Source organism: Bos mutus, chromosome 4 (genome assembly GCF_027580195.1).
Source record: "Bos mutus isolate GX-2022 chromosome 4, NWIPB_WYAK_1.1, whole genome shotgun sequence".
NCBI lineage: Eukaryota > Metazoa > Chordata > Mammalia > Artiodactyla > Bovidae > Bos > Bos mutus.
This window is the reverse complement of record NC_091620.1, coordinates 87,847,256-87,863,439: the sequence shown is the minus strand read 5'-3', so window position 1 is coordinate 87,863,439 and position 16,184 is coordinate 87,847,256. Positions and strand designations below refer to the sequence as shown.

The window sequence follows — 16,184 nt, the reverse complement described above, 5'->3', positions numbered from 1 at the left end:
GAGATCATGATTTTACTTCTTTGTATACCCAGAAGTGAAATTGCTGAATTCTGTGATAGTTCTAGTTTTAATTTTGGGGGGAATCTCCATATTCTTTTCCATGTAGCTTTACCAGTGTACATTCCCACCAACAGTGTTCAAGGGTTCCTGTCTCATATCCTCACCAGCATTTGTCGTCTCTCGTCTGTTTGCTGATAACCGTCCCAACAGGTGTGAGGTGACATCTCATGTGGGTCTGATTTGAATTTTCCTGATGATTAGTGATGAGTGATGTTGAGCACTTTTTCATGTAACTGTCAGCCATTTGTGTGCCTTCTTTGATACAATGACTATTCAGTTCCTCTGCCCATATTTTAATCGTATTGTTTGTGGGTTTTGCTGACCTTCAGTATGTTTACATGTATTGTTCATGAACAGTAATGGACCGGGGATGGTACCATATGTATACACACATGTGTACATATATTTAAAACTTCTTTTTAGAATATGTATACGGATTATTTATCTGAAATACTATTTACATAAATGTAAGCTTTATATATATGAGGACAACTTTTTGTTTGATGAAATCAAATTGGATTAAGAAAAATTATCCAATAAAATAATATTCTGATACATGTTACCACCTGTAATGCATTTTGGAAATATCTAGAATTTTTAAATAGCACAAACCTCAAACATTTTACCTGTTTACCTTTATAAGGTATTATAGTTTCTATGTGGAAATCAGGAATATTTCATTTGTGTCCCTCCTAAATATTCTATGGGCTGTTTATCAGCTCCGTAACCAACATGCCTAAAGTTCAGTTCATGATGTGTTTGTTGTGTCTGTAAAACAACTTCCAGTTTTTTCTCAACATAATCTCGCGTGTAAGAAAAAGTCTTACGTATCTCATGGTTTATTGACTATAATTTCTATATCAGGACTAACTCACTGTACTAGTTTCACCTTTTGTTTAGTGATTCGGTCCATTTTCATCTGAGGCTTTCTCAGTTTGTATAAAAAGTTTCAAGACAAGTTTGATCTAACAGCAGAAGACTAAATATAGTTTAAAGCATAGTTTAAATATGCTGCTAGTCAGCACAGGTGTTAAAATTGAAATGAACCAGGTTTGGTAATTATTTGCTATTAGATTTTCAATCAAGATTTTGAGTTCATGAGTATAATCTAACGTCCCTTATTTTAACCACAAACTGATATATATCTATAGGAATTCTCAGAAGTCTTAGTTCTGCCTTTTCAGCCATGTCTATTAAGTGGTGACTGCATCCTGGATTTTGATACAGACCACATGACCCTTTTCTGCTTTGTGTCCTCTCAAGATTTTGCTGAGAAAGAAAGAGATAGATCATCTTGAATTGGATTTCCTGCTTCGGTTCACAGTTGAACACACTTACCAGAGTCCTGTTGATTTCCTCACTAATCAATCATGGAGTGCTATTAAGGTATGTTGGGAACGTGATTTTTCAAAAAATATCTAAATCTTACTTCAAATCTCAGTTCTCTAAAATGTAGTTTTAAAAAATATAGGTGATATACACCATTTTAGTTGTAGATACATGCTGTTTTTAATTTTTTGAAGAACTTCCTATACTCTTTTCCATAGTGGCTACACTAATTTACACGTCCACCAACTATATTCTAATTTCCCTTTTTTATTTGAAGGTAAAGGAACTTCTGATCTATTTATGGATGGGAAAGTTGTTAATAAATATGTATAATGTACAGGACCTTTGGTTAAAGTTGAGGAGTATAAGTGATCTTTTTTTCAGTTGACCTGAATTGTTTCTTCATTTGGTTTTTCTTTTTTATAGTATTTCTCCACTTTTTCAAAATAGTTTTGTTAATTTATACAGTGGTATAGTCATGTATTATCATTGTAAAATGTTTAAGCAACACAACCCTAATTGTAAATCCTTATTCCACGTTTCTGTCAGAAGATTCTATTACTAAAAGTTTATTCTCTGACTCGAATTCCTCAGAGATGCTCATCACGTACTAAGCCTCGCCATACTTTTTTTTTTTTTTTTCCCTAAGACAGGAACATTTCTCTGTATTGAAAATATCTATGTTTTTCCTTAGTTTTTTAGTATGTTTAGATTTTATTTTAAAATAGAATTTTTAATTAGATTATTACTTTAGAATTATAACTTCAAGTTCAATTGTGTATCAGGGTCTCAGCAGAAAACAAATGGCAAATTCAAAGTATGATTTTTTAAAAGTTTAACAAAGAGTATATTTTCATTGTATAAGAAGAAAGATGAGGGGATCAGCCAGGGATGGGGAGGGGAAAGGGTGGGAAAGGAACACTTAGTGAAACTCCTGAGAAAGGAAACTATGGGAGGGAGCCAGCTTCTCAGAACTCTGGCATTCCGTAAGGAAACGGAGCCACTACTGAACAGCATCAGCACAGAAAGCACTGGGAAGAGGTACCTTCGCCTCCGTTCACTGGCCCTCCAGCCTCTTGCCAGTGCTTCCTGTTGGTCAGACCCAACCAGGCAGAAAACCAGGACGCTTTGTTCAAGTCATCCTTCACAATCACCGCCTTTGCAGGACAGGGAGCGTCCTGAATAAATCTGAAGAGGCAATGAAGACTGTCCAGCACCAGTTTACCTGCACAGGATCCAATATAGTCACACGTCTTATTTTTTTTGTTTTGTTGCAGGCCCTTCTTTCTTTCTTATTCTTTAATGTTTAGTTTATATTATAGATGAATAACAGTGTTGTAGTTTTTTTAGGTATGAAATAGATAATCACCAAGGACCTACTGCCTAGCACAGGGAGCTCGCCTCAACATTCACAGCTCTTTGTCTCAGACTCCAGGCTGCTCTACACTAGCTGCTATGTTAGTCTCCTCTGCTTCCCCATTTTATCACAGGCGGTCGCCCTCATGGAAGAGTTTCGAGGCCTCGACCGAGATGTGGAAGGATCTGCCAAGCAGTGGAGGAAGTGGGCAGAATCCGAGTGTCCAGAAAAGGAGAAGTTGCCACAAGAGTGGAAGAGGAAGAGTTTAATACAGAAGCTGATTATTTTGAGAGCGATGCGCCCTGACAGAATGGCATATGCTCTCAGGTGGGGACAGTTAGCTCTTATAGAAACTAAGCTAGAGGAAACTTTGTCTCAAAGACTAGAAGTATCTGGTGGAGACTCAATGGTGGAGACGTTATGGTTCGTGTTAATGAAAAGTGATTCTGCCAGCATTTTTATATTATAATCACTACTGTTGCTAAGATTTGCTAAACACTGAACAGTATGCTAGTCTGTCAGTGGACGGAGCGTATTCTTCCTGAAAACCTTAGTTCTGAAATCAGCAGGGGAAACCGGAAACTGATGGAAATATTCTAGGAAGAGAGCTGGCAGAGTTCAGAGGCCAGGCACTTGCATTATCCTAGTGTGAGTCTCTGTCTTTCACTTGGTGGCGGCACTTTGGCTCTGAAGATTTTGCACATCAAACAAAAAATGAATTCCTTTCAGGGATTCACTTACAGTTCTGTAACTCTGCAACCAGAACAATTTAAAAGCAGAACCCTTGTCTGAATCTTGGTTGAAGTGTCCTTTTTTCTTTGCCCTTTTGGCTTCTCAGTGGTAATATGCTGCTTAATTCTAATTTGAATTCACCAGCCAGAGAGTTCTCAAGTTCCTTCCCTATGGAGCTGCTTTTTCTTCAGTAGTATTCACTTGCTGCAGGTTTTTTCCTTTGCTTTGTCTTTTCAGCCAATTTTCCCTTTGCAGAAGCCTCTGTCGCACCCTACTTTACAAGTTAATTCTGCTTAGTAGTACTTACTTTCTGCTAAATCTGATGCTGCTGGCAAATAATCCCTGCTTAATTGAGCTTCCTGTGTTAGAAACACCCCAAAAAGCATTTGTATATTCATGAGAAGCCCAACAGGCTGGAAAATTGCACGGTGGAAAATCTAATGAACTGTTCATAAGTAATGGGGGGTCTGGCAGGGGGTTTGGGGGGACACAACGCCACATGCAGGCAGCTGATGATACTCAGGAGGGTCTCAGTAGCCCCCCCAAAAAGAACGTAGGCTTCTGATTTTCATCGCTTCTAAAGCAGTGAGAGATTTCACTGACTCGACTGCATAAATCTAGTCAGATTCATACTGCCATTATTACAAGACATCATATGTTCTAAACAAGGTTGGCTTCCTTCCTGTGTCTGCAGTTTAAACTGATTCAAGTTGTGGCACTTTTCAAGGTCAAAAGCACCGATCCTATCTTTGGCATTTTTTTTTTTACAGGAATTTCGTGGAGGAGAAACTGGGTGCCAAGTATGTAGAGAGGACCAGATTGGACTTGGTTAAAGCATTTGAGGAGAGCAGCCCCGCCACCCCCATATTCTTCATCCTCTCTCCAGGAGTAGATGCTCTCAAAGACCTGGAGATACTGGGTGAGTGACCAGGAGGTGGCCATCCAGCCCTGACTCTCACCCAGCGCCAACCCAACCTTCCTTTCAGCTCACAGTTATCTTAGTTGGTTTTTTTTTTTTTTTTCTTCCCTTTCTCATCTGTTGGAGATTGAATCTATGGAAAATGTAAGGTTAATAACACTGTAGTCAGAAGAAATGTTTAAATGGAACATTCCTCTGGTTGGCATAATGCAAGTTTCTTTTGTACAATTTTCTACCTTTTGACTAGATGAGGGCTAGAGGGCAATTTTCTCCATGCTCTTGTAATCTTGTGCCCCCGTGACTAAATAATGGTCATTAGAGCAAGTCTATTCGATTGTGCTAGGCACTGTCACTTTGTGCTTTCGATGACTATTCCCCACGGTCTGCACGGAGAACTCGGGTTAATAGAGCTGTGACCTGACTGTGCCGGATTCCAGCACGGCCTCGCAAGGTGAGAGGCTCCTGCGTTTTACCGAACGAGCTGATCCAGTCAAAAAAATGATGTGATACCTACCACATGTTGCTCCTTTTTATGAGGGCAGTGTTCTGCTACTCCTGCAAGAGTTTATAAAGCTTAATAACAATGCTTGCCACCTATCAAAATGTCAAAAGCTTTATTATGATAAAACCAGAGGAACTAATTTCCACAGGCTTTGCAAATGCTTGCAGGGAGGCTGCCATTGACACTGAAAGCTTAAAACGATGCTGTTGAAACAGCAGAGGTTTAGTTTGGATTCTTTAGGAAAGTAACCCAGGAGGTAACAGCGGTTGCCACGGAAGACGTCAGGTAACAGCACGCCGGACCTTTCTCACCCCTCCTTGGTTCACTCTTCCGCTTGCTCTGTCATGCCCTCCCGCAGGCAAAAGACTAGGCTTTACGATCGACTCTGGAAAATTCCACAACGTGTCTTTAGGACAAGGGCAGGAGATGGTGGCAGAAACGGCCCTGGAGAAGGCTTCCAGAGAAGGACACTGGGTCATACTCCAGGTGAGTATCATGTTTTCAGGGGCAGCATGGGGAATGAGCACGATGGGCAGTGCAGAGCCACCCTGCCCAGCGGGCATGAACCTTTCACATAACACATTGTGATCTGCAGAGTCCTGGGGGTGCCCTCAGCAGCAGAGACACCTCCAAGGTGACAAGGAGCTCTACCGACAAGAATACATACCATCTTTTGAGGGATTTTCTAGCCATTGTGGTTAAAACTTTTTAAAAAATTATTTATTCATGACTGCAGTGGGTCTTCGCTGCCGCATGGGGCTTTCTCTAATTGTGGTGAGCGGGGCTTGCTCTCTAGTTGTGGTGGCTTCTCTTGTTATGGAGAATGGGCTCTAGGTGCGTGGGCTTAGTTGCTCTGCAGCATATGAAGTCTTCCCAAACCAGGAATCAAATCCATGTCCCCTGCATCGGCAGGCAGATTCTTATCCACTAGGCCACCAGGGAAATCCTAAAATTTAAAATACTAGAGGGAGCCCATTGTTCTCTTTATGCACAAATATCTGAAACACCCAGTAGGGCTTGAGGACAGACAGACAGACAAGAGTACCAACACTGTTGTCATGACATCTCTCATTTGCATATAGCTTTAAAGTTGACAGAGTATTTTTTCATATCTCATTATATCCTATGACTCTGACTCTGCCCCTAGTTTATTGTGTAGCATTCTCTTTGTAAATTAAAGGATTGAGGATTAGTCCCTTTATCCTTTCCAGGGCTTATATATATATATGGGTCTATGAGTCTGCCAGTCAGTGTTCTCTGGAGTAGTTTCCATGACTCGGGATTCTGGTGTCAACTGAAAAAAAAAAAAAACACACAAAGGAGGTACGAGTTCAGTTTTATCTGGGGACTATAGCCCGGGAGACAGACTCTCAGCTCTGAGAAACTACAGCAGAGAGGGAGCGGGGAGAGGCCAGTGTGTATGTGGTCTTGGCAACCAAGCACACGTCTCAGTAGAGGGTTGCTGCTAGTCACAAGGAGCAGACACCTCTGCTAATGATTTTAGTGATTTTCTAGGTATAAAAAGATACAAGAAAGAGATTCATAAGATATTTTCTCCTGAAAATACCTAACTATGAAGGTCTTTTCTACCAGGTTTTCCCAGTGTATAGAGTGCCTTATTCCCGACCTCCACCCCGAACACTTTTCAGGCTGTGTTGAATGCCAGTGCTTGCAGTGGCTGATGATGTCATCCTTATAGAAAGAGATGGAAAGCAGCGTTTTTTAGTTTGCAACAGCAAGAACCTAAAACCCATGGAGGCCAGGCCAGCTTCAGGTGGCACCTAGGGGCCAAGCAGACTCCTAATTCAGCAGGGCATGCCAGCTGTCTTGGGGGGTCTGGCCTTTTGATTTGGAGCACAAAGGTTCTCTTTTATATGCCAGACTCTCTACTAGGCAATTCATTCCTGGGATACATTGTCGCTAATCATCACAGCAAAGCTGCAAGGGGAGGTATGACCATCCCATTGTAAAGATAAGAAAATTGAGCCTCCGAGTAGTCTGGAGGGCCTCAGGGCCACCCAGTGGGAAAGGACAGAATCTGTTTGGCAGCAGACGATGTGTTTTCAGCTAGCCCACACTGCCACCTCACGCTGTCAGGATGCTGGCCTTCCCTAACATCTCCAGTGTCCAGGGCTGATGCTGTTTGCATTTGTGCTGAAAATAAAATTGGATGCACAAAGACGCTGCCCATTATCCACACAGAATATAACCTTCTGGGAGAATAGAACCTACTGCTTAAACCGTGAGCCTTCAGTATGGGGACTTGGGATGACGTGTCCCTTTCTGAGCCTCACAGAGTCAAATGGCTGACAGTGGAGGGTTTGTTTTTCTAAAACCAGCAGGTGTTGCTTGGACAGTCGTGTGGACCCTGGGATCTTCCCACAGAAGAAAGAGTCCTTTGCAAATCCTCACATCCAGAGGCTCAGACTGCATGAGACTGGGAGGCTGCAGCTATCTCCTAAGAGAGGACAGCACCCACAGCAAAATGTTTCTGTCGGTTCTATGTCTGTGCTGAGCTACCAGTTGTCCCCTCCCCCAAAAAATGCAAGTAGTGAGTTTTCCCATTTAAAAAAAAAAAAAGCCTTGAAAGACTGTACTTTGTGAAGGGTCTCCTTTTGTGTATCTATTCTAGACTTTTGTTCCTAGTGATAAGCCAGAAACTTAGAATGTAACTTTTTTGCTATTTTTCACCACACTCTGCAGTCTCCGAAGATTTGTGGTATCCCTTTGATTGGCAGTTAAAAGAAGAGCAGGACTTTGAAGCATGACAAGACCAGCATAATCAGAACTTGTTATATTATTTGTATTTTACATTCAGTTTTGTTGGCGTGGGCAAAGGATACGTATGCACATGGTAATAAGTTCTTATCCAGACTCCACCATAGTCAATTACTATGATCAGAAATAGCCCCCCTCAAGATGTTTAGGCAGCTACTAGCATTTTGTCAGAAAACCCACATTCCACAGAAAACTATAACTAAGGTAGCAGGCTGGCGCTGTCTTTATCTCATGCACACCAGATGATTTGTGAATTAAAATAATGGAATTAAAAACCATTTTTCATGGGCAAAGTGGGTCGTTTTCAACATATGTGTATTGACTAAAAACGTTGCACAAACACTGCTGCCCTTGGACAAATGGCCACGGATATCTAGCCAGTCTCAAAGCTGGTATCCTCAAGAATGGTCCCCAGGCTGGATTCCAAAGTGTGACTGTGTACAGTGATGGTGCGCTTGGAGATTTTTCTGTTCCCTGACTCCAAAGTCACCACCTAGAGATATTTTTACATTTGTTTCACATAAACTTTCCAAGCAAGGCATTGTCATGGTCCTTGAGGTAGAGAATTAGAACACATTTGAGCATGCAAAACAGATTTTTATTATAGATTTTGCTCCTGCTTACTTGTATGAGTGCACAGTTAGATGTGAGAAGCACTCTCCTTATCATCTAGTAGCAAGTAAGTGAGAAAACTTAGAGAGCCCTTACCTACTGTAAAAGTTTTCTAGGGTTGCCATACCAAAGTATCATGGATTGGATCATTTGAGCAATAGGAATTTAATTTCTTATTGATCTAGGGGCTAGAAGTCTGAGATGAAGGTGTCAGCAGAGTTGGTTTTAACTGAGGTCCTTCTCCTTGGCTTATAGATGGTTATAGTCTCCCTGTTTCTTGACATGGCCTTCCTTCTATGTGTGTCTGTCTGTCTATCTACTAATCTCTTCTTCTTATAAGGACACCAGTCATATTGGATTAAGGTCCACTTTAATGTCTGCTGTGCTTGCTGTGCTTAGTCACTTAGTCATGTCTGTCTCCTTGCAAACCCATGGACTGTAGTCCGCCAGGCCCCTCTGTCCATGGGGATTCCCCAGGCAAGAATATTGCAGTGGGTTGGTATGCTCTCCTCTTTAATGACTGCATTTAGCCTTAATTACCTCTTTTAAGAACCTGTTCCAAATATAGCTGCATTCTGAGGAACCGAGGGCTCAGTTCAGTTCAGTCACTCAGTTGTGTCCGACTCTTTGCGACCCCATGAACTGCAGCACGCCGTGCCTCCCTGTCCATCACCAACTTCCAGAGCCTACCCAAACTCATGTCTATTGAGTCAGTGATTCCATCCAACCGTCTCATCCTCTGTCATCCCCTTTTCCTCCTGCCCTCAATCTTTCCCAGCATCAGGGTCTTTTCAAATGAGTCAGCTCTTCACATCAGGTGGCCAAAGTATTGGAGTTTCAGCTTCAACATCAGTCCTTCCAATGAACACCCAGGACCGATCTCCTTTAGGATTGACTGGTTGGATCTCCTTGCAGTCCAAGGGACTCTCAAGAGTCTTCTCCAACACCATAGTTCAAAAGCATCCATTCTTCAGTGCTCATCTTTCTTTATAGTCCAACTCTCATATCCATACACGACTACTGGAAAAACCATAACCTTGACTAGACGGATCTTTGTTGACAAAGTAATGTTTCTGCTTTTTAAAATGCTGTCTAGGTTGGTCATAACTTTCCTTCCAAGGAGTAAGCATCTTTTAATTTCATGGCTGCAGTCACCATCTGCAATGATTTTGGAGCCCCTGAAAATAAAATCAGCCACTGTTTCCCCATCTATTTGCCATGAAGTGATGGGACCAGATGCCATGATCTTTGTTTTCTGAATGTTGAGCTTTAGGCCAACTATTTCACTCTCCTCTTTTCACTTTCATCAAGAGGTGCTTTAGTTCCTCTTCACTTTCTGCCATAAGGGTGGTGTCATCTGCATATCTAAGGTTATTGATATTTCTCCCGGCAATCTTGATTCCAGCTTGTGCTTCTTCCAGCCCACTGTTTCTCATGATGTACTCTGCATAGAAGTTAAATGAGCAGGGTGACAATATACAGCCTTGACGTACTCCTTTTCCTATTTGGAACCAGTCTGTTGTTCCATGTCCAGTTCTAACTGTTGCTTCCTGACCTGCATACAGGTTTCTCAAGAGGCAGGTCAGGTGGTCTGGTATGCCCATCTCTTTCAGAATTTTCCATAGTTTGTTGTGATCCACACAGTCAAAGGCTTTGGCATAGTCAATAAAGCAGAAATAGATGTTTTTCTGGAACTCTCTTGCTTTTTCGCTGAGGGTTAGGACTCAACATATGTACTTGGATGGACACGATTCAGGCCCTGACACCTTCCAATGTTCAGTATTCTCCTAGGAGGAGAAAAGCCTAATAATGTCAACCACTGGATTGGCGTAGGTCTTTTTACAACAAAACTGTTTTGAAGAAAGATATCTACATTACTGTTCTGTTATCAAATTCAGATTTGGCCACTTGCTGCTCCAAAAGCCAATTCTGGAGAGGTAAGTGCTGGTAGGAACAGAAAGATTGCCAGATTCAGAAATCTGGCAACCTGGGGAGAAGGCAGACTTAGCTCCCAGAACCAACTCCAAAGGTTTGGCTCAGCGATAAAAGGTTTTAAAGGGAAAGGAAAAAAAGTAATCTCAGCTCATCATTGAGGTAGGGGGTTCAGATCTATTGGCATCCCCCTTTGCGAGCTTCCCTAATAGCTCAGTCAGTAAAGAATCTGCCTGCAATTCAGGAGACCTGGGTTCAATTTCTGGGTCAGGAAGATCCCCTGGAGTAGGAAATGGCAACCCAGTCCAGTATTCTTGCCTGGAGAATCCCATGGACAGAGGAGCCTGGCAGGCTACAGTCCATGGGGTCGCAAGAGTTGGACACCACTTAGCTACCGAACCACCACCAGCAATGCACGCAGGCTTGTTAGCACCTTGTGGTCATTCTTCAGATGTTAATTGTTTACACAGTCTGCTCGCCTGATTACTAAAGGGGAGGATGGGAAAAGATCTAGTCATCTGCTAAGGACTTACTTTCCATTTCTGCTGCTTTGATCTAAGGGAAGAATCAACAGGTTAGGTAAGGCAATGTGTGATCAAAAGATCTGAGAGGGGTTCTAGGACCAGAGATGAGTAGGACATGGGGGCACCTAGGTCAAAGTTAGCTACGATACAGCTTTGTTAATGTGACAAGACAGGCGGGTATCCTGCAGGGAGCTGCTTCCTGCAACAGAGCTGCCTGCAAAACAGCTGCCTACATTCCCTTCCCTGTTTGCCATCATTCTATTTCTTTAGCCATTATAATCGTAAATGTGTTTCTTTGTTGGAAATAATGATGTATTCCTGGGGATGATATTTTCAGTCTCTATAGCAAGGGCCAGAGATTATGTGAGGTATCTTTATACATCTCTCATAGCACCAACTACCAAGCTGAAATGGTGGGTGTTTAGAATGGGAGGAGCCTATTTGTAAATTGTAAAACTGAAAATCGAAGAGTGATGGTGGTGACATTTGTTTCTTACCCGATTTCTGACAGCCCTGGGGTTTAAGTTAAATAATGTTAGGAATACACAACGCATCTTAACAAAGAGTGATTGCTTGCTTTCTCAGCTGGTCTTTGATCCCTCATTTCCATGTTAGAGTTCATACACCAATGAGTAGAAGTTGGAGTAGAGGAGATTTCCATCAGTAACAATGAAGTGGCTGATCAGGTGCATTTCTGGCCCTTAGTTCTTATACTTGGTCAAACTAACCCAGATTAGTCTCAGTTATTGAGTGTGAACTGTAACAAAGCAAAGTATCAAGACCTCCATCTCAGAAGTGATTGGTGGATGTTGGAAGTAGGTGCGTGTTGGAAGGAGATTTTGGTTTACAAAGACAACCTGTAGTGATTTGGAGCACTTAATGTGTTCAGTGCTCAATTCTGTCGTGGTTTTTTCTTCCCCCTAACGTGTTAATAAAGGAAACTTTAAATCATGGTTCTCTGTGTTTTCAAGACATTTCTGTAAGGGAAAATGTTGTAATCTTGTAATTTAAGTAACGTACTTCAGTATTTCACAGCAGTCATAAACCATGCTTTTTTTCAGAATGTCCATTTGGTAGCCAAGTGGCTGAGAACCTTGGAGAAACTGCTTGAAAGATTCAGCCAGGGAAGCCACCGAGATTACAGGGTTTTCATGAGTGCTGAGTCTGCATCTACACCCAGCGAGCATGTCATCCCTCAGGGGCTCCTGGAGAATTCCATCAAGATCACTAACGAGCCCCCCACAGGGATGCTGGCCAATCTGCATGCTGCTCTCTACAATTTTGATCAGGTAAGAAAGCAGAAGCCCAAAGCCAGGGTCTTCTCACAAGACTGTGAGACCTAAAACCACAGCCATATATATAAAGAGAATGAACAATCACGTGCCTCTTTGAGAAACTTGCTTATTAAAGACAAACATGGCAGACTAGTATTTCCAACCAAAGAAAGAGGAAAAGCCATTGCTCTTATTGATGTTGTTGAGAAGGATGATGACGATGATGTAGCGAGTTTTGGTATAATGTTTAATATTTTTAGGTATGATTTTGATATCATTAAATTTAAAGCCCTTCTTTTTAGATTATATCCATACTGCCTTCAAATTTACATTTTCACCTCCTTTCAAAATAAAACAAATTCATACATTTATAAATTAATGATAATTCTATTACCATTAGTGTCTTTGTTCAGATGACCACATCTGTCTCTGCTATAATCAAGTCCGTCAGTTTCCTTGTTGCCATTTCTGTGAGCTCCCATTCCTTCCTCTAATTTCTTGGAAATCCTCAGTAAAAAACATTCTTATTAGGAGAAGTAGAATAAGCCCTAAAGAGAAAACACATATAATTTGGTGATAAGTATTCAGCCTCCTGTTAGAAACATTATTACACTCCGAAAATATGCCTACATGCTTATTAACTTTTTATCTAGTACCCTCTGGACATATAAATGACCATTATAAAGGCATTAAAATAATTGGCCACCTAAGAATATAGTTTTGAAGAATACAGTTAATTGCCTAATTCAATAATTGAGTAGTTTGTAGCCTGTTTACATGATGGGCTGTATAAACAAAAGGCACTCAGAAACTCTTGTTGAATCTGTTACATATTTGAATTATCCTTTTGTGTGAACTAAGGCAGGCATGTATCTTATTATCCCTTGACTTATGTCATAATTCCTGCCATTTATGACATTCCTGAGCTTTTTGCCAAAGAGACAAAGGAGTAGTTTGACATATTCAAATGGGATTTATCCAACTCCCCAGAACAGCTGTCTTTGTTTGTAAAAGTAAGCATTTCATAGGCTGCAGCCCAGTTGCCCTTCAGCTTTTTTTTTTGGTAAGCAGCACTCTGATAATCAGGTAAAACTACAGACACTCTCCCCAGGGAAATGTACATTGTTGCATACGCCACAGGAATGTTCAGATCCCCGGAGCTTGTGCGTGAATTCCTTCTCCAGTGAGAACAGCATGTTCTAGTTTGTGAAAGTATCAGTTCTTTTGACTGCTCCTTGAAAAACCACTTATATTAACTGAAGATTGCATTTATTGGAGAGACTTTTAAGAACTTTAAGGGACAATATTTTTTATCTACTGGAAAGGCTCCTCTGAAATATTAAGACTAAATATAGTCATAAGTAGTGAAAGCAAAGATATTTAATGTGATTCACTAAATAAACTTTGCATCAAATCTAGCAAAAACCACCCAAATAGATATTCTAAAGAATATCTAAAAATTTTTTAAGAGGTTTTTATGAAATGCTGAATTGTTGTCATGTTAGAAAAAATGTAGTTTTTATTCAGATTATATATTTAAAGGGTAGTAGTCTGTGCTCCCTGACTCTCTGTGTATAGATTCCTAGCATTGTTTATCAGTTAGAATTATGGCTGGCTATTTATGAAGGAAGTACAAAACAACAGTGGCCTGAACAAGGTTATAAAGGTATTTCTATCACACGAGAATCGGGAGCCAGGTCATTCAGAGCGCCTCTGTCACCACAGACTTGTCATCGCCCAGTGTGCTTACCACGCTTCTAGGATGGGCTGCCTTGGTCCCAGGTGGCAGTGAGAGTGGCCGCTCCCGTTTCTGTTTTCCAGAAAGTAGGATGAAAGAAGGAACAGAGAAGATGATGAAGGGAACATGTTTGTTTTCTTGTAAAGATGCATTCTTCAAGTTAGTACATACTACTTCTTTCAACTCATCGGTCAGACTTACTCACACTGCATTACCTAGCTGCAAGAGAGGTGGGGAAAGTAACTCTATGTTGGACAGTAAAAGTCAGCACGAAGGCACTTTGGGGCTGGCAGTTAGTGGTGTCCCTCATAGACACCTCCTCTCCCAAGCGTACCATCCCGGATGTTGTATGTTGTGGCTGTCATCCTATCTGCTAAAGCTTGTGACAAGGATGCTAACCGCCCTCTAGCTTGGTTCCCCTTTGGGTGAGCTGAATGAGTCCTAGTGGCTCCTGTTGCCTGGGTGTCCTTAGATGAGAAAAGCACCCAAGGAATCTAAACACATCAACTGTTCTGTTTGGGTAGTTTGTTTTACGTGCTTTGATTTTCAAATCAAATATAATCTGTATTCTTAATCTTCTCCCCAAATCAGGATGTATCCTCAAATCTTGACATGTGTACTCATAGTGAACAAAGTTCATTTAGTATTGTTCCTTTACTACCTTGAACATTCTAGAATATGTAAATATAATCACTAAGTGACGATTATTTACATGTATGTATGTATGTAAAGAACCATATCTTTAGGATGCCACCTACCTCCTCCTCTTCTGGCTCAATAGCACTGCCTCTTGGAGATGTCATAAATGCTTGAGCTCCTTTCATCTGCAGATAACCAGATTTTTAAAGTAAAAATGTAAATTTCTTTTTCTGTAAGATTTGCAGTAGAATCAAATAATTGGTAATTGTGCATATTAAATTAGTATCTGTGTGCATGCAACATACTTATGTGTGAGTGCCTGTTCTCTCTTTACAATGTCATTTGTATATTTCCTGATATGAACACTTGATCACTTGTCCTGGAATATGGACTGTTAGGTGGACTTACACTTTTTCTTGGAAAGCCCAGTTCATGTTTTCTCCTAACATCATTTATGTTATCAGAGCATAGTGCAATGGGCACTGACTTGTGATTTTCTTTAGCACTGAGGCTAAAACCAGGTTATATGAAGTATAGATGGAAACAATGTGCTGACTGTAGTACTTTGGGTTTTCTGGGGACTGTATGTAATTCATGGAGGAGTTAGGTGAGTAGTTAGATATTCCTTAAGTAAAATCATGTCACTTCTATTTGGTCTCCTAGAAATTTCTTACTTGTAAAAGCAATGAATTTTTATATCCTTCAACATTGAAAATGTTGGTTGCTCAGTCATATCCAACTTTTTGCAGCCCCACGGACTGTAGCCTGCCAGGGTGCTCTGTCCATGGGATTTCCCAGACAAGAATATTGGAGTGAGTTGACGTTTCTTTCTCCATGGGATCTTCCCAACTCAGGGATCAAACCCATGTTTCCTCTGTCTCCTTCATTGGCAGGCAGATTCTTTACTGTCAACATTAATTCCAATTATATGATTTCTCTCCTTTCACAAGCTTGCCTTTTACTTGATGTATAGTGGAAAAATTATTTGTAATGGTCATATACTTTCAAGTCCCACAAATATCCTAGAAATGACCTAGTGATTTAGTTGGGCCTATACTGTCTGGCGCCTGGCCAATTCTAGAACTGTATTTGGTGGTAACCTGGGATTCTGATGAAAGCAACACAGAAAGGAACTAAAAAACTCTTCTAGTCTTGGACCAAGAGAACAAATTTAGGCTGGGTGTAGACTTTTACTGAAAGGCCCTGGGAGGCCAGATCCGAACTCCCACCCAGAACAGGCTAAAAAGATTTTGCAGATGCCCACATTGTCCGATCCATTTAAATGTCTAGACTGTGTGTAATCTGACCACTTTAAAGGATAGAAGGTGCTGATATGGCCTCATCGTCCTCTGCTGCCCAGCATCAGCTGAAGAGATAGTCTTCAACTTTTCCTCATTTGCCTCACAGAACTGAGAATGGCTCAGTACTACCTTTAAGCCCCAGACAGCCATTTTTCATTTTTTAATTGTATGGCTTTGGGAGCCAGAACCGTATCAGTGTGGCATGCCAGGTTTCCCTCTGCATTTTCAAAAAACATCTTACACATCTCCTATACAGGGCATATGTTTTCCACTCTTCTATATGCCAGTCTATCATCCCAACAATGAATTTTATTTCCAGTTCATTGGAAGAAAACCAGTTGTCATGGTGGTGGTTATATTAGTTGTATTAGTCAAGGGGCAGTACAGAATTACAGTGATTCAAAGAAGATAATTTCTTGTCGCTGTTCAGTCACTCAGTCGTGTCTGACTCTTTGTGACCCCATGGACTGTAACACACCAGGCTTCC

At 41.1% G+C, this 16,184-nt stretch overlaps 1 protein-coding gene across 2 annotated transcripts in view; it reads left to right on the top strand.

Moving 5' to 3' along the window:
- Positions 1-16,184, top strand: part of DNAH11 (dynein axonemal heavy chain 11) — a 371,336-nt gene that overhangs the window by 330,424 nt on the left and 24,728 nt on the right. For both annotated transcript variants that reach the window (XM_070369750.1, XM_070369751.1), the window contains 5 exons: positions 1,324-1,446; positions 2,880-3,073; positions 4,249-4,397; positions 5,258-5,385; positions 11,807-12,034. In XM_070369750.1, the coding sequence (XP_070225851.1) occupies positions 1,324-1,446; positions 2,880-3,073; positions 4,249-4,397; positions 5,258-5,385; positions 11,807-12,034 (822 nt within the window). The remainder of the gene's footprint in view (positions 1-1,323; positions 1,447-2,879; positions 3,074-4,248; positions 4,398-5,257; positions 5,386-11,806; positions 12,035-16,184) is intronic.